General features: G+C 52.5%; 1 protein-coding gene across 3 annotated transcripts in view; it reads left to right on the top strand.

Annotated features, from left to right (window-relative positions):
- FRMPD2 (FERM and PDZ domain containing 2) overlaps positions 1 to 25,645 on the top strand; it is a 111,613-nt gene that overhangs the window by 8,781 nt on the left and 77,187 nt on the right. For all 3 annotated transcript variants that reach the window (XM_070058098.2, XM_070058096.2, XM_070058099.2), the window contains exons 2-7: positions 14,357 to 14,482; positions 16,076 to 16,233; positions 19,850 to 19,915; positions 22,031 to 22,222; positions 23,254 to 23,386; positions 24,704 to 24,791. In XM_070058098.2, coding sequence (XP_069914199.2) covers positions 14,357 to 14,482; positions 16,076 to 16,233; positions 19,850 to 19,915; positions 22,031 to 22,222; positions 23,254 to 23,386; positions 24,704 to 24,791 — 763 coding nt within the window. The remainder of the gene's footprint in view (positions 1 to 14,356; positions 14,483 to 16,075; positions 16,234 to 19,849; positions 19,916 to 22,030; positions 22,223 to 23,253; positions 23,387 to 24,703; positions 24,792 to 25,645) is intronic.

The raw sequence follows: 25,645 nt of genomic DNA, 5'->3' as shown, positions 1-25,645 counted from the left end.
TGGGGGCCGGTACTGTGGCGCAGCAGGTAAAGCCACTGCCTGCAGTGCCAGCATCTTATATGGGAACTGGTTCGAGTCCCAGCTGCTCCACTTCAGATCCAGCTCTCTGCTCTGGCCTGGGAGAGCAATGGAAGATGGCCCAAGTCCTTGGGCCCCTGCACCTGCGTGGGAGACCTGGAAGAGGCTCCTGGCTTCTGGCTTTGGATCTTCCCAGCTCCAGCCGTTGCAGCCATCTGGGCAGTGAACCAGAGGATAGAGGACCTCTCTCTTTCTCTGCCTCTGTCACTTTGTAACTCTACTTTTCAAATAAATAAATACATAAATCTTTAAAAAACTAATATCGAATTACATTTTCAGCATTTTTTCAGAAACTGTCAAGAAGAGGGTCTGTTCAGAGCCGTAGAAGTCTCACAGTTCTCAAGCTAATGCTCCTTTCATGAGGAAAGGCCCCAGGCGCGGAGCCTTTGGAAAGCAAGAATTCAGAAATTTCAAAAAATTAGTTAGGATTATCTGTTTACACTCATTAATACACGTTTTCCATGGACTGTAATGATACATGACAGATCTCCCCCAAAATTCATGAAAATGCAAATTATGAAAAACTATGCATGGATTTCAATTTTTTTTCACACCGAAAAAGACTTATCTTTTAATTCCAGTCTCCAAGAATTCATTTAAAGCAGCTTTGTACAGTTTCCTTTTGAAATACATGCATTTAAATTGAAAAAAAAAAACATGTTAATAGTACAAAGAAGAAAAGAATGTGGCAAATCCTAGAGAAGTGGTATGGAAAAGACAGGATATGGGAGGAACACTCCCTTCGAATGCCTGGAGAAGTTTCTGAGTTCAGTGTTCACTCTCTCCTCCGTGGTGTAGGCCCAGCCACCCCGCAGTACTGCACAGAGGTGGGGGCTACTGGTACCTCTCTCTCTTTTTAAAAAAGATTTAGGTATTTATTTGAAAGGGCAGAGTTGGAGAGAGAGAGAGAGAGAGCTTCCATCTGTTGGTTCACTCACCAAGTGGCTGCAATGGCCAGAGCTGGGTCAGGTCAGAGCCAGGAGCCAGGAAGTCCATCCAAGTCTCCCCCATGGGTGGCAGGGGCCGTCTTCTGCTGCTTTCCCAGGTGCATTAGCCGGGGGCTGGACAGAAGTGGAGCAGCCGGGACTTGAACCGGTGCTCACACAGCGGCAACTCGCTGCGCCACAACTCTGGCCCCGGGGCTGTTGCCTTTCTTGCAGTAGCATGTTCTGTCTCTCACACTCATCTTGGAAGGCAGGACTTGCCATCACCACCTGACAGACGGAGGAAACCAACCTGGAAAGGTGCCCTGCTCCAGCGTTGTTGCAGCCGTACCGAGACCAGGGTCTGGGCTGTGGGACACAGAGCAGCAAAGCCTTGTTGAGAAGGCAGCAGTGCCCTGCCCAGGAGGCCAGACTCGGAGAAGCTCACTGCGGGAGAGTCCTGGTAGGCAAAAGCCCTGCCACCGTGAGCTCTCAAGAGGCAGCACATTTTTTTGCTCTTGGAGGAAAGAAGCGGTTAGCCCTTGGCACTCAGCCTGTGTGGTGGCAGGTGGTTTGCAGTGCGCGTCCAGTGGGAGAAGGTAAGAGGAGCGGCACTGTGGCACAGAGGGCTAAGCTGCCTCTTGCCACGCTGGCATCCTACGGCGTTTTGAGTCCCAGCTACTCTGCTTCTGATCCAGTTCCCTGCTACCATGCCTGGGAAGGCAGCAGCAAATACCACCCATGTGGGAGACCCGGATGGAGCTCCTGGCTGCTGGCTTTGGCCTAGCTCAGACCTGGCTGTTGCAGCCATGGGGGAGTGAATCAGCAGATGGAAGACTGATTTCTCTCTTTTTCTCTCTCTTTCTGATAAATACATAAATAAATCCTTTTTTTTTTTTTTTTGAGAAAGCAAAGGGAGAAAGCATGGAGGGAGATGCAAGGCAGGCGTGGAGGGGGGAGGAAGGGGTGTTTCTGAGAGTTCATGTCTCAGGAGCCCCACACGCTCCCCTGGCTCCTCCCCTGGGTGCCTGATTTGGTGACGCGGGGGTATTTGAGGCACTTCATGTTTCTAGCACTTCGATCCTGGCAGACAGATGGGAACAATTAACACCATGTCTAAAAAATCTCAGAGTTGGAAGCTGCTCTGCGTGAAGCCCTGGTGCTTAAAACGGCTCTGCAGGCGGCAGGAGAAGGAAATGGAGGTGTGCTGAGTGCCTCTCGCATGCGGGGCCCCTCAGCGTACTCCGCCCAGCAGTTCCCTGGGGTCGCAGCTACCATTCAGTCCCATTGCTCAGGTTGCAAAACTGAGGCTCCCAGAGGTTAGGTCGGGGCCCTGTGCGCAGGGGTACAGAACCAGCAGGTCAGGGAACCAGGGACTCAGCTTCTAGAGCACAAGTCAGCCAACAGGTAGAGTGTTGAGCGGAAAATGCCTCTGCCCCCTGAACAAATCCACACTCTGATTTGCAGCACCCATGAATGTTGTCTTCCTTGGCAAAGAGGACTCTGCAGGTGCAAGAAGTTTAAAGGCTCTTTTTATAAAAATTTAAAAAAATATTTATTTATTGGAAAGACATATTAATAGAGGAAAGGCTGAGGCAGAGAGAGAGAGAGAGAAAAGTTCTTCCATGTACTGGTACACTCCCCAAATGGCTGCAACGGCCAGGACAGGACCAGGCCGAAGTCAGGAGCCAGGAGCTTCTTTCAGGTCTCTCACATGGGTGCAGGGGCCCAAGCACTTGGGCCATGCTCTGCTGCTTTCTCAGGTCATTAGCAGGGAGCTGGGTCAGAAGTGGAGCAGCAGGGACTTGAACTGGCACCCATTAGGGATGCAGGCACTTCAGGCTGCAGCTTTACCCACTATGCCACAGCGCCAGCCCCAGGTTATAGCCTCTTGAGATGGGGAGATCATTCTGGATTATCCAGCTGGGCCTCCCTCATAAGAGGGAGGCAGGGGGGAATTTTAAAACAGGCAGAAGAGGAGGAGAAGGTGATGGGACCATGGAGGTAGAGATGGGAGTGGGGTGGCCACAGCCAAGGCGTGCCGGCCGTGGGCAGAGCCGGGAGAGGGAAGGGTGAAGATTTTTCCCTGAGCCCCTGGAAGGAACGTGGCTTGGCAGGTGGCCTCTTCATTTCGTCCCACTGACCCTGGCTTCAGCCTCGAAGTTTCTGGAACTGCATGGTAATAACTCTCTGTCATTTCCAGTTATCTGTGTAGCAGCCACAAGAAACTAACGCAGAGCCTGAAATAGAATTCTGATGGAGACTGAGGAAGAACACCGAGAAAGTTAGGGGAAGCTGGGGTTTGAGGTAGCAAGGGGAAAGCAGTCCCAGGGTCATCTGTCCCCCATGGGAGCGGGGCTTGTGTGCAGGTCCCTTCTAGCACAGCGCCCTCTGCAGGTCGCACCCAGCACAGCACCCTCTGCCTCCATTGATTCCACACTGGTGCCTCCGCTTCCTGGTCAGTGGCACCTTGAACTCCACAGCTTAGGAGGGCCTTAGAGACGCCAGGGATCCTGGTCTAAGTTCTCTCTTAGTCCTGGAACATCTTCTAGGTCATTCCACAGTGTTGTAACTGTCGCTCACCAGCCACCAGTTGAGACAAGCGGTCCTCCATGGTGCCTTTGTGGGGCACGAGCTAGGAGAGGTGAACAAAGGCGGGAGACTGTTGTGTGACCAAAATCTCAGCGGTCAAAAGCCACTACCCAAGGGTGGGTATTTGATGCCGAGGTTAAGTCCTAGCTCGGGATGCCTGCATCCCATGTTGGAGTGTCTGCTTTGAGGGCGAGCTCCCGCCTTTCGGATTCGGCTCCCTGCTAACACTGACCCTGGCTGGCAGCGGCTAACAGCTCAAGTACTTGGCCCCTGGCACCCACGTGGGAGACCTGGGTGGAGTTCCAGGCTCCTGGCTTCAGCCCCGGCTGTTGTGAGCATTTGGGGAGGGCGAACTCTGTCTCTCTCTGCCTTTTAGACAGAATGGAGGTAAATAAAAACTGGGAAAAAAAATCCCACAAAAGCTGTCACCTAATAGATGATCAGGATCTACAAAAGACCCTTCCTGGTCTAGAGACCAGCATTTTCCCAAACGCTGCAGAATACCATGGCAACAAAGGCGCAAGGCATGCCCTTGGCACTGGGCTCCTGCCTGGCTTTGCACAGAGTGGATTGTGTTTGCACCGCAAGTCGGCAGCGAGGCCACGTTTCCTATTGTGCCCGAGCAGGAATGCAAATGCCTTGCCTTGGCCTGAGATGTCCAGCAGAGGGGCCTCTGCCCAGCTCCCCAGCGCCTCCTCCCACCCCTCGGCCCCCACCCACCCCCTCCAGGTCCTCTGCCATGCCCAGCTGCTTTCTGCTATTGGAATCTAGCAAGTCTGGGATGCTGTACCTGCTCCTCCCTCTGCTTGGAACACTTTGCCCAGGCTGGTACCCCCTGAAGTTCAAGTCTCTGTTCAGTTGCTACCTCCTCGATGCACTCTGCCTGACTGGTCCAGCTAAGAGTGTGCCCACACCAACAGCACACTCTAGTGTATCCTTTTGTCTTATCTTTCCCTCACAGTCTAGACCACTCTATGGGTTTATTTTATTTTTTAAAATAAAGGAGTATTTCTAAAAAGATCCATTCATTCATTTATTTGAAAGGCGGAGTGACAGAGAGAGGGAGAGACAGAGAGAGAAAAAGAGATCTTCCATACGCTGGTTCACTCCTCAAATGATGGCTACAATGACCATGACTGGGCCATGCCAAAGTCGGGAGCCTGGAACTCCATCTGAGTTTCTCACATAGGTGATGGGGGTCCAAGAACTTAGGCCATCATCTGCTCCTTTGCTAGGTACATTAGCAACTCCCATATGAGGTGGGTGCTGGTGTTGCAGGTGGAGGCTTAACCCAATCACAACAGCGGCCCTTTCCTTCGTTTTGTTTTGGGGTCTTTTGCTTGCCTGTTCGTTGTCTGTCTCCTACTGTATAGCACTAATGTGCGGGGCCAGTGCTGTGGCTCAGGAAGCTAAGCCTCTGCCTGCAGCGCCGGCATCCCATATGGGCACCTGCTCGAGTCCCGGCTGCTCCTCTTCCTATCCAGCTCCCTGCTAATGGCCTGGTAAAGCAGTAGAAGATGGCCCAAGTGCTTGGGTCCCTGCACCTGCAAGGGAGACCCGGAAGAAGCTCACAGGTTCTGGCTTTGGATCAGCTCAGCTCCGGCTGTTGCAGCCATTTGGGGAGTGAACCAGCAGATGGAAGACCTCGCTCTCTTTCTCTCTCTGCCTGTAACTCTACCTCTCAAATAAATCAATACATCTTAAAAACAGAAAAGGCACCAATGCACAAAGGCAGGGGATGAGCTTGGGCCCGAGCCAGACCAGGCAGAACCTGTGAAACCTGGAGGCCACCAACATGAGGAAGGTACATGAGAGATGAGCCGTGGAGGCAGCGGGGCAGCCCGTGAAAGCAGCGCCCTTGGCTGGACACTTCAGCTGGTGGATCCAGGTTCACCTGTGTGGTGGGATCTCTACATCTGTCACATGAGAGTACTTTTTTTTAATTTATTAGACAGATAGAGTTACAGATAGTGACAGAGAGAGACAGAGAGAAAGGTCTTCCTTCTGTTGGTTCACTCCCCAAATGGCCGCTACAGCTGGCACTGCGCCGATCCGAAGCCAGGAGCCAGGTGCTTCCTCCTGGTCTCCCATGTGGGTGCAGGTACCCAAGCACCTGGGCCATCCTCCACTGCCTTCCCGGGCCACAGCAGAGAGCTGGACTGGAAGAGGAGTGACCGGGACTAGAACCTGGTGCCCATATGGGATGCCGGCGCCACAGGCGGAGGATTAACCAAGTGAGCCACAGCGCCGGCCCTGAGAGTACTTTTTAAAGTTTGTGGAAAATGGAATTAAAATGCAATCCCATTTAGGCACAAAGGATTTTGAAATCCACCCATAGTATTTTGCACAATGTGCATTTTCCAACAGCCTCTAGTCTGCATAGATTTCAGAAATGCTTTGTACCAAAATAAACTCATCTTTTCCTCCCATTTCCAGTGAACTTTTGGAAGCAGCCTCGTAGAGTTAACGATCCTGTTTTTAGCCCATGAGACAGCAGTACCTCGCCCACCAGCCCATTTAGAGCAAACTTGGCGAGAAGCCCAGAAGCACCACAGCGTGGCAGTGAACGGCTGACAACAGTCTCCCGGCCTGGAAGCACACTGCCCCTGTCCTCTCAGTGGGGGAAGTCCAGCACTGTGGACACCAACAGTACACATCCAAGTCCAAGCAGACCAGGTCTCCTAACCTGTCGCTCCCTCAGTTGCTGCCTCTGTAAAATGGCCATGACAATGGACCATCTCAATAGGCTGCTGTGCAGCTTCCATGAGTGAGCACACATAAAGCACTCTGAAGCAAGCGCCGTGCAGGTGTTTGCTCCTGTGGCTGCTCGAGGAAGTGCCCTTCGGCGTGGAAAGGGCATTTGCAATGCTACGCAGCAGTACGAAGGCTAGTTGTGAGCCCAATTTGCTGGACTGGAGTGGGGTCTGTGGATTGTCTCCAAATAGGTGGCTCCCAATGAGGTCTCTCCAAGGGATGGTTGGTGGGGAGGGTTGTGATTAGGGTTGCCAGGGGAGGACAGAGCTCTGGGTGGGCCAACCTGCCCCTGTGCACTGACCATGACGTTGAACTGTGGGTGTTGGTGCAGAAAAGTGGGATGCACGCGTCTCAGCAGAGGGATCGTGGGTGCGTGTTGAACAGCATGCCAGTGTTTTGGGTATCTTTGCTTGTTTCTGCATAGGAAATGATGATGAGTCGTTTGCTGTCACAGACTCTTGGGTTCTGGGTTGCATTTGATGTGGAAGCTGTGATCCTGACATTGTAGCAAGACTGGAACTTCAAGTTCCAACTTTTACAACCAACGAAAGTGTTTGATCATCCAACCTGATCAGTTGTGTGATTTTTCTGGGTGGTAGGTGCTTCCCTATCTTTTTTTTTAAATATTGATTTATTTGTTTGAAAGGCAGAGGCAAGGGATGAGGAGGAGGAGGAAGAGGAGGAGGAGGAGGAGAGAGAAAGAGAGAGAGAGAGAGAGAATCTTCATCCACTGGTTCATCAAATGGCCACAATGGCTGGAGCTGAGCCGATCTGAAGCCAGGAGCCAAGAGCTTCTTCTGGTTCTCCCAAATGTGTGCAGGGGCCCAAGCACTTGGGCCATCTTCCACTGTTTTCCCAGGCCATTAGCAGGGAACTAGATTGGAAGTAGAGCAGCCAGATCTCAAATCAGTGCCCATATGTGATGCTGGTGCCTCAAGCAGTGCAGGCTATGCCAGAGCACTGGCCTCTGGATGCTTCCTTTTATATCAAATAAAAGAAGGCAAGGATTCCAATCAAAATACATTTTATCGTCTTTTATGAGAGTTTACCTGTTTAATTACCTTTGCTGGTGATCTTCGTGTGGGTTTGAGCTCCTGGCTAGTGTCTTCCGCCCCAGTCTGAAGTGTCTTGGTGGACAGACTGGGCATGACAAATCATTTGCTTTTGTTTATGTGGGTGAGCCCGACCTTGGCTCTCATCTCTGAAGCACTGCTTTGTTGGAGACAGAATTCCTCATGGAAGGTCTTACCCCCAGCCCCTTCCCTAGCACAACCCACCCTCATGGTTTTTGATAAAAATTCACTTTCTGTTTTTATTTAGAATCCCTTATTTGTGATGAATCACTTCTTTCCTGAAGCTTTTAACAGTCTTTGGTTTTAAAGGTTGATGAACATGTGGTCAGCTGTGAGGCTCTCTTTGAATTTATCCTACGTGGAGTTTGCTGAGTGTCTTAGATGTGTAGATCGTGAGTTCTTGGTTGTTAATTATTTAAATATGGTTTTTCCTCTCTTCTTTCCTTCTGAAACTCCTAATTTTATGAATTTTTTAAAAAGTTTTTTTTATTTGAAAGTTATGAGGGGAGAGAGAGAGGTCTTCCATCTGCTGGTTCACTCCCTAAATGGCTGCAACAGCTGGGGCTGGGCCAGTCTGAAGTAAGGAGCAAGGCGCTTCTTTTGGGTCTCCCAGGTGGGCGCAGGGGTCCAAGCACTTGGGCCATCTTGTACTGCTTTCTCAGGTGCATTAGCAGGGAGCTGGATTGGAAGTGGAGCAGCCAGGACTCGAATCGGCACCCATATGGGATGCCGGCACTGCAGGCAGTGGCTTAACCTGCTGTGCCACAGCGCCGGCCCCCGAATCTCCTATTATTGGGCTTTACCAGTTCTTTCTGTTGAAATCAGCAGCTGAGCTCCTCTAGTGAATTTTTCATTTTAGTTCCTGTACTTTTTGGTTCTGCTTATAATTTCTATCCCTTTGCTGCTGTTTTCTATCTAGTGAAGCATCATTCTTGTACTTTCTTTTAGTTCTTAAATAACGTTTTCTTTAGTAATTTGAAATATTAATTAATTATTAATATATTAATTATCTAAAACAAGGCCTTTATCTAGTAAGTCCAATATCTGGGCTTCCTTAGAGACAGTTACTATGGACCGTCCACCCCACGCCAACTTCCCCCATTTATGGGCCATATTTTCTTGTGCCTTACATTTCTGCCTATTGTTGTTGAAGGCTGCAGTTTTTTTAAAAAATATTTATTTTATTTATTTGAAAGTAAGAGTTACAGAGAGGCAGAGAGAGAGAGAGAGAGAGAGAGGTCTTCCATCCGCTGGTTCACTCCCCAGATGGCTGCAACAGCTGGAGCTGGGCAAATCTGAAGCCAGAAGCCAGGACCGTCCTCCGGGTCTTCCATACAGGTGCAGGGACCCAAGGACTTGGGCCATCTTCTACTGCTTTCCAAGGCCACAGCAGAGAGCTGGATCAGAAGTGGAGCAGCCGGGACTTGAACCGGTGCCCCTGTGGGATGCTGGCACTGCAGCTTTACCTGCTATGCCACAGCGCCAACCTCGAAGGCAACTCGGCATTTCTGGCAATGGGATTCCCTCTCTTGTTCCCCAGGGCTGTTGCTCTGTGTTGAGCTGCTGCCGCTCGTTTGTTCATTTTCCTGAGCTCATTTTGTAAAGTCTGCTTTTTGTGTGCGTTTGGCCACTGACATCTCTGCTCCGTTAGTACAGTGGTCAGCTCATAATGGGACAGGTGTATCCTTAAACACCTACGACCAGTGTGTCTCCCAGTCCTTGCTGAGGCGCACCGTGTGTCCTAAGGCCGTGCCTTCATCCCTCCGCCAGGCAGCTGCCAGTTCTGCCCGAGCCGTCACTCCCTCCTTATCTAGAATCCGTGGTTGGTGAGACGCAAGCGCGTGGGCCTTTGTTGCTTAATTCCCGAGCACGTGCCCACCCTCTGGCCCGTGCACCCCTGCACATGCGCGGGACTTTCTGACTCCTCACGCTCTTTGGAGCTCCTCACTCCACAACTTCTTCTACGTCTTCTGATAACGTTTGTTGTCTGTCCAACTTTTGAGCCCTTGGATATTGCCACATCAGACAGCTGCAATATCGAACAATTGCTATTGGCTGGGTTTGAAAAATGTCCCCAGGAAAAAGCCTGTTTACAACTGGGAGAGTTCTGAATCAGGCCCATCAACACAAGTGTTGTGAGTCCAGATTTCTGGGGAACCTCCAGACAGCTGAGAATGGCGTTTTGAAGTGCTCTGATTATGTTCCAATACTTACAGTGTCCACTCAGCTGCTTTGTTTTGCCATGGCTTTCATGGAGAGGAGGATTTGGGGAGTTTCTTACTCTGCCATCCCGTGACCCCGTTTTTTCCTTTTCTTTTGTAAAAAAAAATTCTTTATTTGTTAAAGAACCCAGGCTGTTTGAACTGCAGAGTTTGAACTTTGCACGTGCACTCCGTGTGGCCATCAATACACACCTGTGGTTAGACTGTAGGTGATCTTTGTGCAATAGCCGTACTATTTGAATTTTGAGGTTGCCTTAGGCTGTTTTTCCTAGAAAAGACGTTTGTGTTGACCCGTCATCTGAGAGGTTCAAGAGGTGGCACCTTGAGCCACTCTGCGTGTGTGCACATGTGCGTGGGTAGGCACGGCGTCATGTGTCCATGCCGGCACTGTTCATGGCTGCTCAGTTCAGTGTGACTCCCCAGCCAGAGAGTCTTTGAGCAGTGCCACTGCTCTCAGGGTCATACCTGTCTTATGGGGTGGTTTTACACACATGTCCGAATTTGCTACCTAGGGCTGCTTTGTTTTCCAAGATGATGGGTTGGGCCAATTTACATTCTTGCCCATGGGAGGTGAACATTTCTTTTCCCTCCAGATAATCGCCACCAGTCAGTGGTATCTTATCTTTTATTTTCCATTTAGTCTTAGAACTATGTCTTGCTGTGTTTTTCCTTCCCTTAACTGCTAATTTCAAGGACGGCAGATGAACTTGGAGTTGTAAGAAATAATAGTAGAGAGTGCCTTTACAGCCTTGACCTAGTTTCTCTCAGAGATAACATCTTGCAAAGTTATAGTGCCATATCACAACCAGGAGAAAGGCACGGGTGCAACGTCAGGCATGGTGACATTTTCCCATTGCATGTACTCATTTGAGTGTGCATGTGTGTGGGTGTGTGTTTAGTTTCATGTAATGTTATCACATTCATGCATCTACCGCTATAGTCAATGCACAGCCCATCCCATCATCACAAGGATGCCTTTCAGAACCACACCCACTTTTCTTCCTCCTTCCCTAACGCCCTACAACCACTAATATGGTCTCCATTTCTCTATTTTTTTTTTTTTTCATTTCAAGAATGTTACATAAAGGGAATCATGCCATATGCAACCTTTTGGGGTTAGCTTTTATTCACCTGGCATAATTCTCTGAAGATTCATTCGAGTTATATGTATCAATAGTTTGTTTACTTTTATTGTTGAATAATAGTCCATGGTTTGGAAGGGAAATCTGGTTGTTTCTAGTTTGGGGTTATTGCAAATAAAGCTGCTGGGGCCAGCATCATTGTGTAGAGGATTTAAACACCTGAAATATTGGCATCCCATGTGAGTGGGGGTTCTAGTCCTGGCTGTTCTACTCTGACCAGTTCCTTGCTAATGCATCTGGGAAGGCAGTGGAAGATGGCCCAAGTGCTTCGGCTCCTTCACCCACATGGGAAACCCAGAAGAACTCCTGGCTTCTGATCAGCCCAGACCTGGATGTTGTGGCCATCTGGGGAGTGAACCAGCAGGTGGAAGACTCTCTCTCTCTCTCTCTCTCTCTCTCCCTCTCTCTGTAACTCTGTCTTTCAAATAAGTAAAATAAATATTTTTTCTTTTTTTTAACTTTTATTTAATAATTATAAATTTCTAAAGTACAGCTTTTGGATTACAGTGGCTTTTCCCCCCATAACCTCCCTCCCACCTGCAACCCTCCCATCTCCCGCTCCTTCTCCCATCCCATTCACATCAAGATTCATTTTCAATTATCTTTATACACAGGAGATAAATTTAGTATATACTAACTAAAGATTTCAACAGTTTGCACCCACACAGAAATACAAAGTGTAAAGTACTGTTTGAGTATTACTTATACCATTAATTCACATAGTACAACACATTAAGGACCAAGATCCTACATGGGAAGTAAGTGCACAATGACTCCTGTTGTTGATTTAACAATTGACACTCTTTATTTATGGCATCAGTAATCACCTGAGGCTCTTGTCATGAGCTGCCAAGGCTATGAAAGTCTTTTGAGTTCGCCGACTCCGATCTTACTTAGACAAGGCCATGGTCAAAGTGGAGGTTCTCTGCTCCCTTCAGAGAAAGGTACCTCCTTCTTTGATGGCCCGTTCTTTCTGCTGGGATCTCATTCACAGAGATCTTTCATTTAGGTCATTTTTTTTTTGCCACAGTGTCTTGGCTTTTCATGCCTGAAATACTCTCATGGGCTTTTTAGCCAAATCTGAATGCCTAAAGGTCTGATTCTGAGGCCAGAGTGCTGTTTAGGACATCTGCCACTCTATGAGTCTGCTGTGTATCCCGCTTTCCATGTTGGATCGTTCTCTCCGTTAAATAAATCTTAAGACGAAAATAAAGCTACTATGGAAACCTACATATGTTTTTTTTTTTCCATTTCCATTTCTCTGGAGTAAATACCCACAAAGGCTGTCTCTGGGTCATATGATAATTGCATGCTTAGTTCTATAAAACACCACTGAGCTGCTCTCCATGGTGGCAGTATCATTTTACAGCGCCATCAGCAACGTGTGAGTGATTCGTTTTCTACTCGTGCTCTCGGTGTTTGGTGTTCTCACACATTTTATTTCAGTGGTTCAGATAGATGTGTAATGTTGGGTCATGATGGCTTATTTGCATTTTGCTAATGTCTGGTCATGTTTTATAGCTCCTCGTGGGTTTATTTGTCATTGGTGTGATGTCTCTGGTGACATTTCTATTTGTGTCATTTCTAATTGGGTTGTTTATTTTCCAAGTGACAAGCTTTGAGAATTTTAAATAACATGTTCTCATCATGTGTACTTTTTTTTTTTTTTTGACAGGCAGAGTGGACAGTGAGAGAGAGGGAGACAGAGAGAAAGGTCTTCCTTTTGCCATTGGTTCACCCTCCAATGGCCGCTGTGGCCGGCTCACCGCGCTGATCCAATGGCAGGAGCCAGGTACTTATCCTGGTCTCCCATGGGGTGCAGGGCCCAAGGACTTGGGTCATCCTCCACTGCCTTCCCGGGCCACAGCAGAGAGCTGGCCTGGAAGAGGGGCAACCAGGACAGAATCCGGCGCCCCGACCGGGACTAGAACCCGGTGTGCCGGCGCCGCAAGGCGGAGAATTAGCCTAGTGAGCCACAGTGCCGGCATCATGTGTACTTTTAAAAACAACATTTATTTATTTATTTGAAAGAATTGCAAAGAGAGAGAGAGAGAGGAATCTTCCATCTGCTGGTTTACTCCCCAAATGGTCCCAATAGCTGGAGCTTTGCTGACCCAAAGCCAGGAGCCAGGAGCTTCTTCTGGGTCTCCCATGTGGGTGCAGGGGCCCAAGCACTTGGGCCATCTTTCACTGCTTTCCCAGGCACATTAGCAGGAAGCTGGATTGGAAGTGGAACAGCCGGGACTTGAACCAGGGCCCATATGGGATGCCGGCACTGCAGGCGGAAGCTTAACCCACTATGTCACAGCGCCAGCCCCTGTTAGCTATGCTTTTAATGCATTTTTCCCTCTAGTCTTAAAGTATTTGGAAAACCTCCACACCCTCGATATTTTATTTTGGGTTTTTCTAGGCTTAAAGCGATCGCAGAAACCCCAACAGGCTTGATATCCAATCTTGGGATTCCAGAACTCTCTGAGAATCATCATCTTTCCCCTCCCCCTTTGAAATCTTGCCTGAGTCGCCTTTCCTTGCGGTGGCAGAGGGGAATGACTAGTGCGTAGGTCTCAGCCAAGTTTCCAAAAGCAAGCAGGAAGAAAAAAGAAAGGAAAGAATAAAAAAGTGGGTTGGGTCGATGGCAGCTTGCAGGGCTGACCTGGCTGCTTCCCCACACGAGGAAGGAACAGTCCTTCCCTCCCTGCCCATGGGTCCGGCTTCCGGAGTGGGTGCTGGGCAGTCCCAATCCCGAGCCCAGCGTGGAGATGGAAGAACCCGGCTCCTTCTGCTGGAAGCTTCTGCAGGGAGTGGGGCATCTGGGGGGCGGAGAGCTTGGATGAGCACTGACGGAGGCGTGGGGGCACCGGGACAGGCTCCACCCGCTCTGTGCAGCACAGCGCACCCAGCCCTGTGAGCTCACTGATATAAATGGATTATGAAAAGCCTGGCTGGCCCCTGCCTGGCTCTGGAGATTAGTGGGTGGCGGCTTTGTCGGGAGGATAGACATTTAAATGTCAGCTTGGGTTTAAAAAGGGGCTGAGAGAGAGAGAGAGAGAGAGAGAGAGAGAGAGAGAGAGACCAGCTCTTCTGCCCCTTCTTATTCTTTCCAGGATTCTCGCTGGTTCTCCAGCAGGTGCTGGCACCAGACCCATCTCTGCGTGTGGCAGCCAGGGAGGAAAGACACGACTCCTGGGTTTGTTAGAGGCAAAAATGATTGCTAACCCCCATTTGCAGACAGCGGAGGAAGGCGGGCAGCACTGCTCCGCAGGCGTCGGTAGCTGTCTGCCAGGCTCACGCCCAGCCCAGAGGAGGTGCCCTCGTCTCGGTTTACTTGTGCATTTACTTATTTCCTTACCCTTGCGTCTGGGAGGCGAGTGATCGATTGACGTGCTCACTCACTGAGTACGACCGGCTGCTCGGGCCAGGCCCCAGGGAACACTTCTTTGGTGCCCATGTAGCCGGCCTGGTGGGGCAGGTGTTGAACACATGGCGGCCATGCACAGCCGGTTGGCTGCACCATGCCTGGGCCAGTCGCTGTCCTGGAGTTCGCAAGACCCCGCCGTGTTGTGTCTTTGCAGGGATGAGCCCGGCCTCCGTGACGCTGGCCAGTGTCCTGCAGGTCAGGGGCGAGGCTCTGGCCGAGGAGGACATCTGGGCCCTCCTGTCCCTGGCCGCCGAGCAGCTCCTGGAGGATCTTTGCAAAGGTAAGGGGCATGTGCGTGTGTGTGCATGCGTGCGTGCGTGCGTGTGTGTGTGCGTGTGTGCATGCGTGTGTGCATGCGTGTGTGTTTGTGCATGTGCGTGTGTGTTTGTGTGTGCTGCAGGCGCTTGAGGCATGGGGTGTTCATGTGCAGCTTCTGCCACGAGCACGCACGTTTCTGGCTGCAGCTCCTCCATCTGTGATTAGTCTGAGATATCAGAGTGAGTGGGCAAATGGCATCCACCCATGGCGCCGCGCTGGGAGCCAGGCCTGTCTCTTGGACCCACGCCAGGGGACAGGGTTGAAAGAATGGCCATGCCCTTCCGTTGGTGTGGCAGCATTTGCAGGCATGGTGCTGAGAGAGAGGAAGAGAGAGTGAACAAGCGAGCGGCTGGAGCCTGCTGGGCCTCTGCCAGCACCCGTGCCATCCGGGCATCACCAGCACAGGAGACAGGGGGCAGTCGCCTGGGAACCCGGTGTCCAGACGCTGCTCTGCTCTGCACGGTCTGTGGCCCATCGGGAGGCAGGCCCCACGCTATGGTCTAGACAGGGGAGGGAGGGTAACATAAAGAACAAATAAACTGTGATAGAAGAATCATTGTCAGATATCAAAAAAAAAAAAAAAAAAAAAAAAAAGAAGCCCACATCGAGGTCCAGGGCGAGAGAAAGACTTTGCAGGGAAGTCCTGTCCCCAGGTTGGGGTTCCCGTCTTCTGGGGGAGCTGTGCTTGGGGCCCAGGGTGATGGGGATGCTGGCTAGCTCACCCAGCCACAGGTGGTCTGCAGGCAGGGCCCAGGCTATCACCATCAGTGGCCAGGAGGTGAGTGTGCAGAGGGCCTGTGGGGTGCGTGGCCCTTTGGGGCGTGGCTGGTATGGGCAGGAAGCCTGAAGCCTGCACTGTGTCTGGCACTGCCGATACCCCTGGAAGAGCAGGGAGAGCCCCGGGCCCTAGCGCCCTCTATTGAGACAGCTGCACAGTGCCCCTTCTGTTCAGGAGAGACGCATTGAAGGCTGAATTTGGCGCTGTGAGGCGTTCGTTCCTTGGGGGGAACGGGAACAAACACTTTGGAGTCAACTCAGAAATTGTACCTACTTGGGAGCTACGTGCGTGACACACACCTAAGAGATCACGCATGCTCTTGGGGGTGATGGGTCCCAGCGAGGGCGGATGGAGGGGGCTGTGCACCTGCGGCTGCAGCTTCAGTGTTTCCCTGAGGCCTCGCTCCCTTTCCCCCACCCTGGAGACCCTGATGAGCAGCTATAGAGCAGCCAGAAGGTCAGCTGCCTTGGGTGCTGGCTCCAGAGCTGATTTCCAGGTGTGGCCCTGCCGTCTCCTTCCCTTTTCCCAAGAGACTCTTGGGCCATGGATGCAGTTGGATGCAGGTGCCAGAATCCTGGCCACGGCTCTAGCCACCGTTTTGTGACCCATGCTGCCCTGCGCAGGGGCCCAGTTGATTCTTCTCTATGTGTCCCCTGGGTCTTTGCTCTCATCCACAATCCTGGAGCCAGCTACTGCCTGGCCCCTGCTATGCAGTCCCACGGCTGGCCCTGCAGAGGTCAGCCCCCCGTCTACACCCTGTCACTGCCTTGGTTTCAGATTCCTTGGACTACGTGGTGTGCCCCTGGTCGGCCCTGCTGTCTGTGGCCGGAAGTGTTTCCTTCCAGGACCGCGTTTCTCACTTGGAAGCTGCCCCTTTCAAGGCCCCTGAGCTGCTGCAGGAGCGGAGCAGGGACGAGCAGCTTGACGTGTCCCAGGTAAAGTGAGCATGCGTCTCTGCTCCGCGTCTTGTGTGCCCTGGGAGTGTCCTGTGCCAGGGACAGCATCCCCAGCCCCCGACCCGGACCCTCGGAGCCTGCTGCTCCACGGAGACCAAGCGGCTATAAGGAATTTTATTCATAGGCTTTCTTGCCGACTGCTTACGGGCTGTTGGACCAGGGCAGGCCGCCTTCTCTGAGACTCAGTCACTCCGTTTGCCAATGTGGACATGACTTAGTTAATCAGGCCGCTATCAATGTTTAAAAAAAAAGTGTTGGGAAAATTATGGGGAAGTGGTCTGGCCTGTTGGGACCATTGGCAGCATGTAGCAAAGCCCCCCCCCCCAAATGACCCAACAAAGCCTCACCTCCCATCAGAATCTATCCTACGGCCCAGGAGAGGATGGATTTAGTTGCAGCCATGTCTGTTATACTCTTGACATTAGGGGACACAAGAAGAGAGGACATTGATAGCAGGCGGCACAAGCTGGTTTCCCAAGTTGAGAAGAACTTCAATAGATACAGGCACAATAGGATCCTAGTGTGGGGGAGAGAGGTAGGGAGAGAGAGAGAGAGAGGGAGAGAGAGAGAGAGAGATCCTCTGAAAATCTATGCAGTGGGCCGGCGCCGTGGCTCACTAGGCTAATTCTCCACCTAGCGGCTCCAGCACACCGGGTTCTAGTCCCGGTCGGGGCGCCGGATTCTGTCCCGGTTGCCCCTCTTCCAGGCCAGCTCTCTGCTGTGGCCAGGGAGTGCAGTGGAGGATGGCCCAAGTCCTTGGGCCCTGCACCCCATGGGAGACCAGGAGAAGCACCTGGCTCCTGCCTTCGGATCAGTGCGGTGCGCTGGCCGCAGCTCACCAGCCGTGGCAGCCATTGGAGGGTGAACCAACAGCAAAGGAAGACCTTTCTGTCTCTCTCTCTCCCTCACTGTCCACTCTGCCTGTAAAAAAAAGAAAAGAAAAAAAAGAAAATCTATGCAGTGTTTATTTCTGGATGGCAGCATCAGTGGAGGTTTTTGGTTTTTCTTAGAGAACACGTTTTGCTTTTATATAGCAAAAAAGTTCCCATCAACATCGTTTTCTCTTCACAAAAGAAGTTCCGAGGCAAGGGCGACCTGCACAGATACGGTGTCCTGGGAATGGCGCATCGGGTGTTTAGTCCACGACTTCCACCCCTGCTTCCCGTCCTTTCACGGAAGAGGCGCTTGTCTGGCAATGCCAGTCCTCCTGGAAGTCCTCCTGGGCTCCGGGCTGCTGTGAGACACCAGGATTGGGGCCCTAGTGGCTTCCAGCTTTGCTTCCCCGGGGTCCGTGTGTCTCCAAGTCAGAGAGTGCGCCTGCTCCGTGCCCCCTACCTGCAGTCATGACCATACCCCAGGCCCTCAGGCTCCCATGCGTGAACCACTGGGCCCCTGCAGACTTGGGTCCCTTCAGCTTTCCTTGCTTTGGGTCTCCGGGTTGGTGCTCCCTCTGCACCAAGTCACTGCCGACACCCTGGACTCAGCTAAGATGCTGCCCACTGAGCCCTGGGGTCTGCGTTTCTGAGCGAGCACGGAGTGGATATGCCAACATGACCTTGCAGCCTGCGGGAGTCTGTTCCTTGCGGGCAGTGACAGCTCGGCGGGAACAGCGACGATAAAGTCTCCCTCTCTTCTCTGCTCGTAGATGGGTTCAAGGTACGCCAGGGTCCAGGCAACCCTGAGTGCCAGGAAGCCATATCTGCCACACTTCCCGCTGTGCATGGCTGCCACAGTGACCCTGCACATCACACCTGTCCTCTTCTCTGTCCTCTTTCCTCCGCACTCCCACTGCCCTGGGCTGACAGCTCTTGGAAGAAGTGTCTGCACAGAATGCTTGCCTCAGGCTCTGCTTTGTAGAGGACTTGAGCCAAGACAGCCCCTGAGTGTCCCCGGTTTCCTGCCCTCACTGGTCCCAGCACTCACTGGTGAGGAACAGGTGTGACCCTGTAGACCGCTGTTTGGTCTCCCCCGCACGCCTGGTGCGAGTCTCACCAGTCCTCCGTCCCGAGCATCCTCAAGCTGCAGACAAACGTGTTCTTCCCGCCTGCATGTTTTCCTCCATACAGAGGGGAGAGGGTGCCAAGAGTTCTGAGGCGGAGGGAAGGGGCTGAGCCAAGTGTTGCTGGGAGGCTGGACCAGGAGGATAAGGACGAGGGGGCCGGGAGAGGGCCGGTGGGGGGAACCGAGCAGCTCTTCCTGCGGGCAGCTTGGCTCTCGGGCTGGAGGCTCACCAAGAGGCAGGGGCTCAAGAGACCCGAAGCCAGCAGCCTCGACTCCTGTTCGTGGGGCCAGGAGGCAGGAGCCCGGGGTGACTTGATCTCTTAGCCTCCCCGACATTCAGCTGTATTTGTCTTGTTCTCTTCCATCCATCACACAGCTTCCCTCTGCACCCAACCTAGCACGAGGGGTGAGTGGGCCCCCTGGAGAGGGATCCCAGGAGGGGCTGTGCTCAGAATTCTCCCCCAGGATCCTTGTCTAGATAGGAGGATGGCTCCTGGCCTCAGGCCAACATTGTGTTCCACCCAGAACACTGAGGCATCTCCTCTTGTGCTCCTGTTCTGGGTCCCAGGTAGAGGTAGATGGTACGGGCCGGTGACCTGTGCTGCCATCATGCCCTCCCACACTCATGGCAGACATCACCAATCGATCGTGGCTGCCCACAGCCTTCTCTCTCTCCCTCTGCAGGCAGAGTCTAGCAGTGGGCTGGATTTAGGATCTGGGGTGGAGCTGCATGTTACCGAGGGCTAGATCCCGCCCTTGGAGTACAGGCAAGGTTCCAGGTGCGGGTGGTGCCTCTGGCAGGAAGCTGCTCTCGCACCTGCTCCCAGGGTTGTTCCTTTGTGAACAGGGTGCAGCTTGTGAGTGTTCTTGTGTGGCTGGGGGCCGGTGTAGGGTGGGACTTCAGACAAAGATGAGAGCTCACTGGCACAGGTGACATGAACACGTCTAGACCCTAGGATGTGAAGAACAAAACCCACCTGTGTTAAACCCACCCGGGCTGCTTCGGTGACACTGTGTGTCTATGTGCCGCATTTCCTCGCTTTCCCGTCTACCTTGCATTGTCCCAAAGGTCGTTCCCTGGGGGAACATCACTTCCCAGCTGCAACAAGAGCTCCATGGCAACAGCAAAGTTCAATCAGGGCTCAAAGGATCCTTGAGCCCAGTGGTCCTGGGGCAGAAGCTCTGGAGCCCGGGTTCCCATCCAGACCTCAGATGTCATCTGGCTTTTTAGTCTTGTGCTTGTTGCCTCATGATCACAAGATGGTGGCTATGACTCCATGTATCACACCAGGGTGCAAGGCAGGGACAAGGGGAAAAGGATGGGGCTAGCCATATTAGTTCCTTTGGTCAGTAAGGCAAAAGTTTTATTGCAGAAGTTCTACATCTTGTTTTCCCCGGTTACCTGCTAGAAAGCACATTTCTGGATTTTTAGCTTCCAGAGAAGGAGGTAGCAAAGGTGAAAGGGGTTGCAGGTGGCGTTGGGATAACCGGGCAGCAACGCCTGTGCGGGTGGAGATTGAACTGGGTTTTGTGTGCAGGAGCGCGGAAGAGCGGAGACGCCTGACATCTAATCAGAGCCTTTTCTCCTGGGCAGGTGCACGTCTACTCCCTAGGGATGACTCTCTTGTGGTCAGCAGGGTTCCACGTCCCCCCCAAGCAGGTCTGTAAACCACATGATCCGGACCTGGCTGGGTCATGGCTTTGGGCTAATTTAGTGGCTTTCTCCAGGGCGGGGACCACAGCTGTGGGGCACAGGCATCGTCAGTCTCTCCGAGGTCTCACCAGCCCGTGTCATCATCACAGCTCCTTCCTGCCGGCTCAGGGTCTGCGTCAGAATTGTGCTCACCTCGGCACCCTGGGCAACCGCAGGTCAAGACTGGCAGGCGAAATGCAATGTGTTTGCCACGGAGGAGTTTGCAGACAGAGTCTACACGCATGCAGATCTCCTCAGCCAGACACAGAGGAGCCTGGATTTGGGTTCCTACTCCTGTCTGGCTTCTCTCTGGGACACGCTGCCATAATCAGACCAGCTTCCTGGGGTGTGACCAGTGTGGTAGCACAGGGTCCCAGGCTTGGTTTAAATTATGCATTTGAAAGGCAGAGAGGAAGAGAGAGAGAGAGAGAGAGAGAGAGAGAGAGAGAGATCTCCCATCTCCTGGTTTACTTTCCAGGTGCTTACATACTCACAACGGCCAGAGCTGGGCCTGGGCCAAAGTTGGAAGCCGAGAACTTAATCAAGTCCCACTGGGTGACACGGAGCCAAGCACTTTTTTTAAAAAAAAGATTTTTATTTTATTTTATTTGAAAGGCAAAATTACAGAGAGAGGGAGAGACAGAGAGGGAGGTCTTCCATTCACTGGTTCACTCCCCAGATGACCGCAAAGACCGGAACAGCGCTGATCCAAAGCCAGGAGCCAGGATCTTCCTCTGGGTCTCCCACGCAGATGCAGGGGCCCAAGGACTGGGGCATCTTCTACTGCTTTCCCAGCCATAGCAGAGAGCTAGATGGGAAGTGGAGCAGCCAGGACTGGAACTGGCGCCCATACCAGATGCCGGCACTACAGGTGGTGGCTTTACCTGCTATGCCACAGCGCTGGCCCTCCAACTGTGATCTTGAAAGCAGAGACTGCATCCTGTATAGCTGTGCAGTCCCAGCCACCTAGAGGCCTCCGATTGGCTGTGTGAGGCAAGGCCCAGTGCCTGGGTGCAGGTCAGTGTAGGCACTCGCGGCTGATACTCCCTATGACACATGGTTACACAGCCTCCCTCCAGAAGGCGACTTTCTGTATAGGCTGAGCATCAGAACAAGTCTGATTCTGAGTCCAAACCTGAGGCCTTCCCCGTGTAAGTCGTGACCAAGGAAATGCATGCGGGAAGTGCTTACGTGATACCTGTTTCTCCTTCGGCGTGATGTGTGCACAGAGTTCCACCAGCCATGACTGAGCCATGATCTTCACTGCTGAAGATCCCAGAGTAGAAAGGTCATAGTCCACGTGGCCAGAGTTCATAGTCCATGGAGCTCCCGTGCTGGAGGAGAGCCTGAGGGGTGGGGGCAAAGAGAAGCAACCCAGGCCACATGAACGGAAGCTGCCCCAGGTGCCCTAGGTGATCCAGGTGCTTGGCTCAGGTACAAATCCATCTTGCCAAACTCCAATGTCTCATAAGAAGCGCATGCTTGGGCTAAAAGATATTCTGAATGGCAAAGCAGTGGGCTACACACTACTGATGCCCGGGTAGCTACTGGGCATCGTGTGGTTTTGGTGATGAATCTCCTATCTGTCTAAAAAGTTTCTAGAGGGGCTGGTGCTGTGGCGCAGCCCCCACCTGCAGTGCCAGCATCCCGTATGGCCACTGGTTCAAATCCTGGTTGCTTCACTTCCGATCCAGCTCTCTGCTGTGGCCTGGGAAAGCACTGGAAGATGGCCCAAGTCCTTGGGCCCCTGCACCCATGTAGGAGACCTGGAAGAAGCTCCTGGCTCCTGGCTCCTGGCTTTGGATCAGTGTAGCTCCTGTCTTTGCGACCACTTAGGGGAGTAAACCAGCTGATGGAAGACCTTTCTCTTTGTCTCTCTCTCTCTCTCTCTCTCTCTCTCTCTCTGCCTCTGTAACTCTGCCTCTCAAATAAAGAAATATAATCTTTAAAGACAAAAACTCCCTGGAAGGAGCTTGCATCCGCCTGGTGGTGAGAACTTTTCCGTCGTCTCCGGGTGCACCTGTCATGGTGTTGGCTGGGCGGCGACAGTGCGCGCTTCTCACGGCCTCGTCTGTCCTGCAGCCCCTGCAGCTGAGCGAGCCCCTGCACTCGATCCTGCTGAGCATGTGCGAAGAGCAGCCTCACAGGCGGCCGCCCTTGCCGTCGGTTCTGGAAGCGTGTCAGGCTCATCAGGAAGCAGTGTCGGTGTACCCGGCCCCTGCCGGCCTCCACATCCAGCGGCTGGTTGGCTTGGTTCTGGGCACCATCTCTGAGGTCAGTACGGAGCTGTGCTTTGCAGCCTGCTGGTTGCAAGCCACGTGCAGTGATTGATGTTTGCCTCAGTGCCTTAGAATGCATTGGAATGAGATAAAACTAAAGGTTCAATTCCTCAGTCACACATCCCACATTTCTGTCTTTGCAAAATTATTTATTTATTATTTGAAAGGCAGAGTGACAAGGGGGGGGAGAGAGAGAGAGAGAGAGAGAGAGAGAGAGATTGCTCTTCCATTCCATGGTTCACTCCTGCAAGAGCCAGGGTTGGGTCAAGCTGAAGACAACAGCCAGGAACTCCATCCAGGTCTCCCATATGGGTGGCAGGGGCTCAAGCCCTTGGGCCATCCTCTGCTGCCTTCCCAGGCAGGGAGCTGGATGGGAAGTAGAGTAGCCAGACTCCAAGCGACACTCCAACATGGGAGGCTGGCAGGTAGTGGCTTGATCCACTACATCAGGATGCTGGCCCTCATGCCATGTTTCAAATTCTCAGTCACTGGGCTGGTGCTATGGCTCACTTGGCTAATCCTCCACCTGTGGTGCTGGCACCCCGGGTTCTAGTCCCAGTTGGGGCACTGGGTACTAGTCCCGGTTGCTCCACTTCCACTCAAGCTCTCTGCTGTGGCCCGGGAGGGCAGTGGAGGATGGCCCAAGTGCTTGAGTCGTGTAATGTGCAATAGAGATGGGCGTGCATGCAACGACAAGGGAGGGTGTCAGGGGGAAGAGGTGGAGGAGGTTAGGAACAGAGCGGATAAAATCTCATGGACGCCGTGGAGCTTCTGGAGAGACCTCGCCAGCGGAAGGAATGTGTGTGCAAAGGCACACATGCCTGAGCACATGGGGCTGGCGGGGTCAGCTACGTGCACGTGGGTCCAGAGTGGGCCTGGCTGCTGGAGAAAGCGCTGTTGGCTTCTCACGGGAGGGCAGCTGCATCTTGGTCTGGTCTGACTGCAGTTTGCCTGCGTCTGCACGAGCGCAATGCCCCCACTGACCTTGACCTCAGGGTGCCAATGTGTGATGCTCTTGACCCTCAGGTGGAGAGGCGCGTGGTGGAAGACAGCTCCTCCGTGCGGCAGAGCAGAAGCTACCTGCTCAGGGAGAGGCTGCACCAGCTGAGCGGCGAGAGCCCGGCGGCTCAGGCGCTGGGGAGTCTGCAGCCTTGCAGAGGTGAGTGTGTGTGGCTCTGGCCCCTGCCCTGCACGGTCCCCTGGGTCCAGACCTCCCTGAGGGGATGCCAGAGGAAGCCTGCGTTAACACCGCTGCTCCAGAGAAGCCCTGGAGAGACAGAGCTGAGCTTAGGACCTGCCGGGTTACAATTTAAGAGTTCTTTACATCAAATGTCAGCTCCGTTTTTAGTGATTTCTAACTGTCCAAGTTGATACAAACAAGTGAAAGCGAGCAGCAGAAAAGAACGGTTTTCCCTCCTTGACTTTCTAGGTAGAGTGAAGGGGAAAATGATTTGCACAAGATTGGTGGTGTTGTCCTGGGTTTGGGGGAAAGAGAGGCATTTAAAATAACATCTTCTGTTCTCTGCTTTCCAATGGAATCTGAGCTTTCGGACCTTATTTTAAATTAGTGATAGTGAGGGGCTGGTTCTGTGGTGTAGTGGTAAAGCCTGTGTCTGTGGTGCTGGCATCCCATATGGGCACCAGTTCGAGTCCCGGTTGCTCCACTTCGGTCCAGCTCCCTACTGATGCCCTGGGAAAGCATGGAAGATGGCCCCTGCACCTGCGTGAAGACCTGGAAGAAGCTCCTGTCTCCTGGATTTGGTTCAGCCCAGCTCGGCTGTTGTAGCCATTTGGGGAGTGAACCAGCAGATGGAAGACCTCTCTTTCTCTCTCTGCCTCTATGTGTAACTCTGCTTCTCAAGTAAATAAATAAATCTTTAAAAAAATTCATGATATTTGTTGTCCTGGAAACAAGATGGTCTCCATCATTAGACTTTAGCTCCTCCTAAAAATTCCCACCCTCCCCTGCCCTGTAACTGCCATTTCCATTTCTATTCTTTTTAAAAAATATTTATTTTATTTATCCAAAAGGCAGAGCAACAAAGAGAGCAAGGGAGAGAGAGAGAGATTGATTGATCTTCCATCTGCTGGTTCACTCTCCAAATAGCCCCAACAGTCAGGGCCGGGCCAGGCTGATGTCAGGAGCCTGGAGCTCCACCTGGGTCTCCCACTTGAGTGGCAGGGGCCCAAGGACTTGAGCCATCTTCCACTGCCTTCCCAGAGAGGCTGGGACGGAAGCAGAGCAGCCGTGAGTCCAGCTGGTGCTCACATGGGATGCCAGTGTTGCAGGCATGGGCTTAACCCATGGTGACATAAAGCTGACCCATTTTTAACATAGAGAAACAGAGAGGGTCAAGAATTCTGCCAAGGTCACACAGCTGGTGAATGGTGATGCTTTCCTCACCGCAGGCTGCCTGAGTTAAGACAGCTGTGCTCTTGCCTCTACCCTTGCCCTCTCCCCATGCCATCTGATTAGTTTCAGAGAGAAGCACGGAGACCCAGAGCTCCCTGGAGCCTCAATCGGGCAGCTCAGCACACAGTCATGGCAGCCTCTCTGCTCACAGGTGAGCCGCAAGGTGTCTGGGGCGCTGAGAGCTTGCTGTGGGTCCGTGTCCTACTGCTTTGACCAGTTCCTGATGAGAAGCCCCTGGCTTCTTCAGAAAAGGCCAGCCCCATTCCATTAGTGGGAAGAAGCCACTGCTAAGCAGCAACAAAGCCCAGGCGCCGTGCTGTGGGGGCATCCTGTGTCCTCAGGGGACCACGGGCAGGCTCAGAGAGGGAACGCAGGCTCTCTCCATACTGCGGCACTTGCCCGTCGGCACACCCTGCTGCATGACCAACAGCCATGGGACACGGTGGCTGCAAGCACCCAGGGCTCGCTTAGCTCACTTAGCTGTGGGTTGGTGGTTTGGGCCGTGCCCAGCTGCTGGGTGTCTGTGTGTTCGTGAGCAGCTGGGCAGATTTGCTCCTGGGAGGGTGATTGTCTGTTGTCTGGGGGGCTCTGGCTGTCCTTTAGCAGGATAGGCTGGGACTGCTGTTACAACAATGGCAGAATGGAGAGGGAGAGAGAGAGAGAGTGGAAGGGAGGGAGGGAGGGAGAGTTCAGAACTGGCTTTCTACCACTCCCACTTTATTCTATTGCACAAATCAAGCCTCAAGTGCAACCCAGGTTCAGAGGGTGTGGAAATGGACCCCACCTGTTAATAGCAGGGGCTGCAATGTCAGGTCACATAGGACAGGGACCAGGGAGAAGAATCAAGGCCATTGTTGCAGCAGTCTCACACAGATGCTTAAATCAGATCAAAAGCCACACCGTGGTCCCCTGTTTTCCTGGACTGTGGCACCTTGGCCATTTTGAAGTTTGGGGATCTGTTTATTTACACATTGCTTTGTCAGGGCCTGTGACAGTGTCTGATCT

This window comes from Oryctolagus cuniculus, chromosome 15 (assembly GCF_051225735.1).
Source record: "Oryctolagus cuniculus isolate XC-2025 breed Fujian yellow rabbit chromosome 15, ASM5122573v1, whole genome shotgun sequence".
In the NCBI taxonomy this organism is placed as follows: domain Eukaryota; kingdom Metazoa; phylum Chordata; class Mammalia; order Lagomorpha; family Leporidae; genus Oryctolagus; species Oryctolagus cuniculus.
The sequence above is the reverse complement of the archived record's forward strand: the minus strand, read 5'-3'. Positions and strand labels throughout refer to the sequence as shown.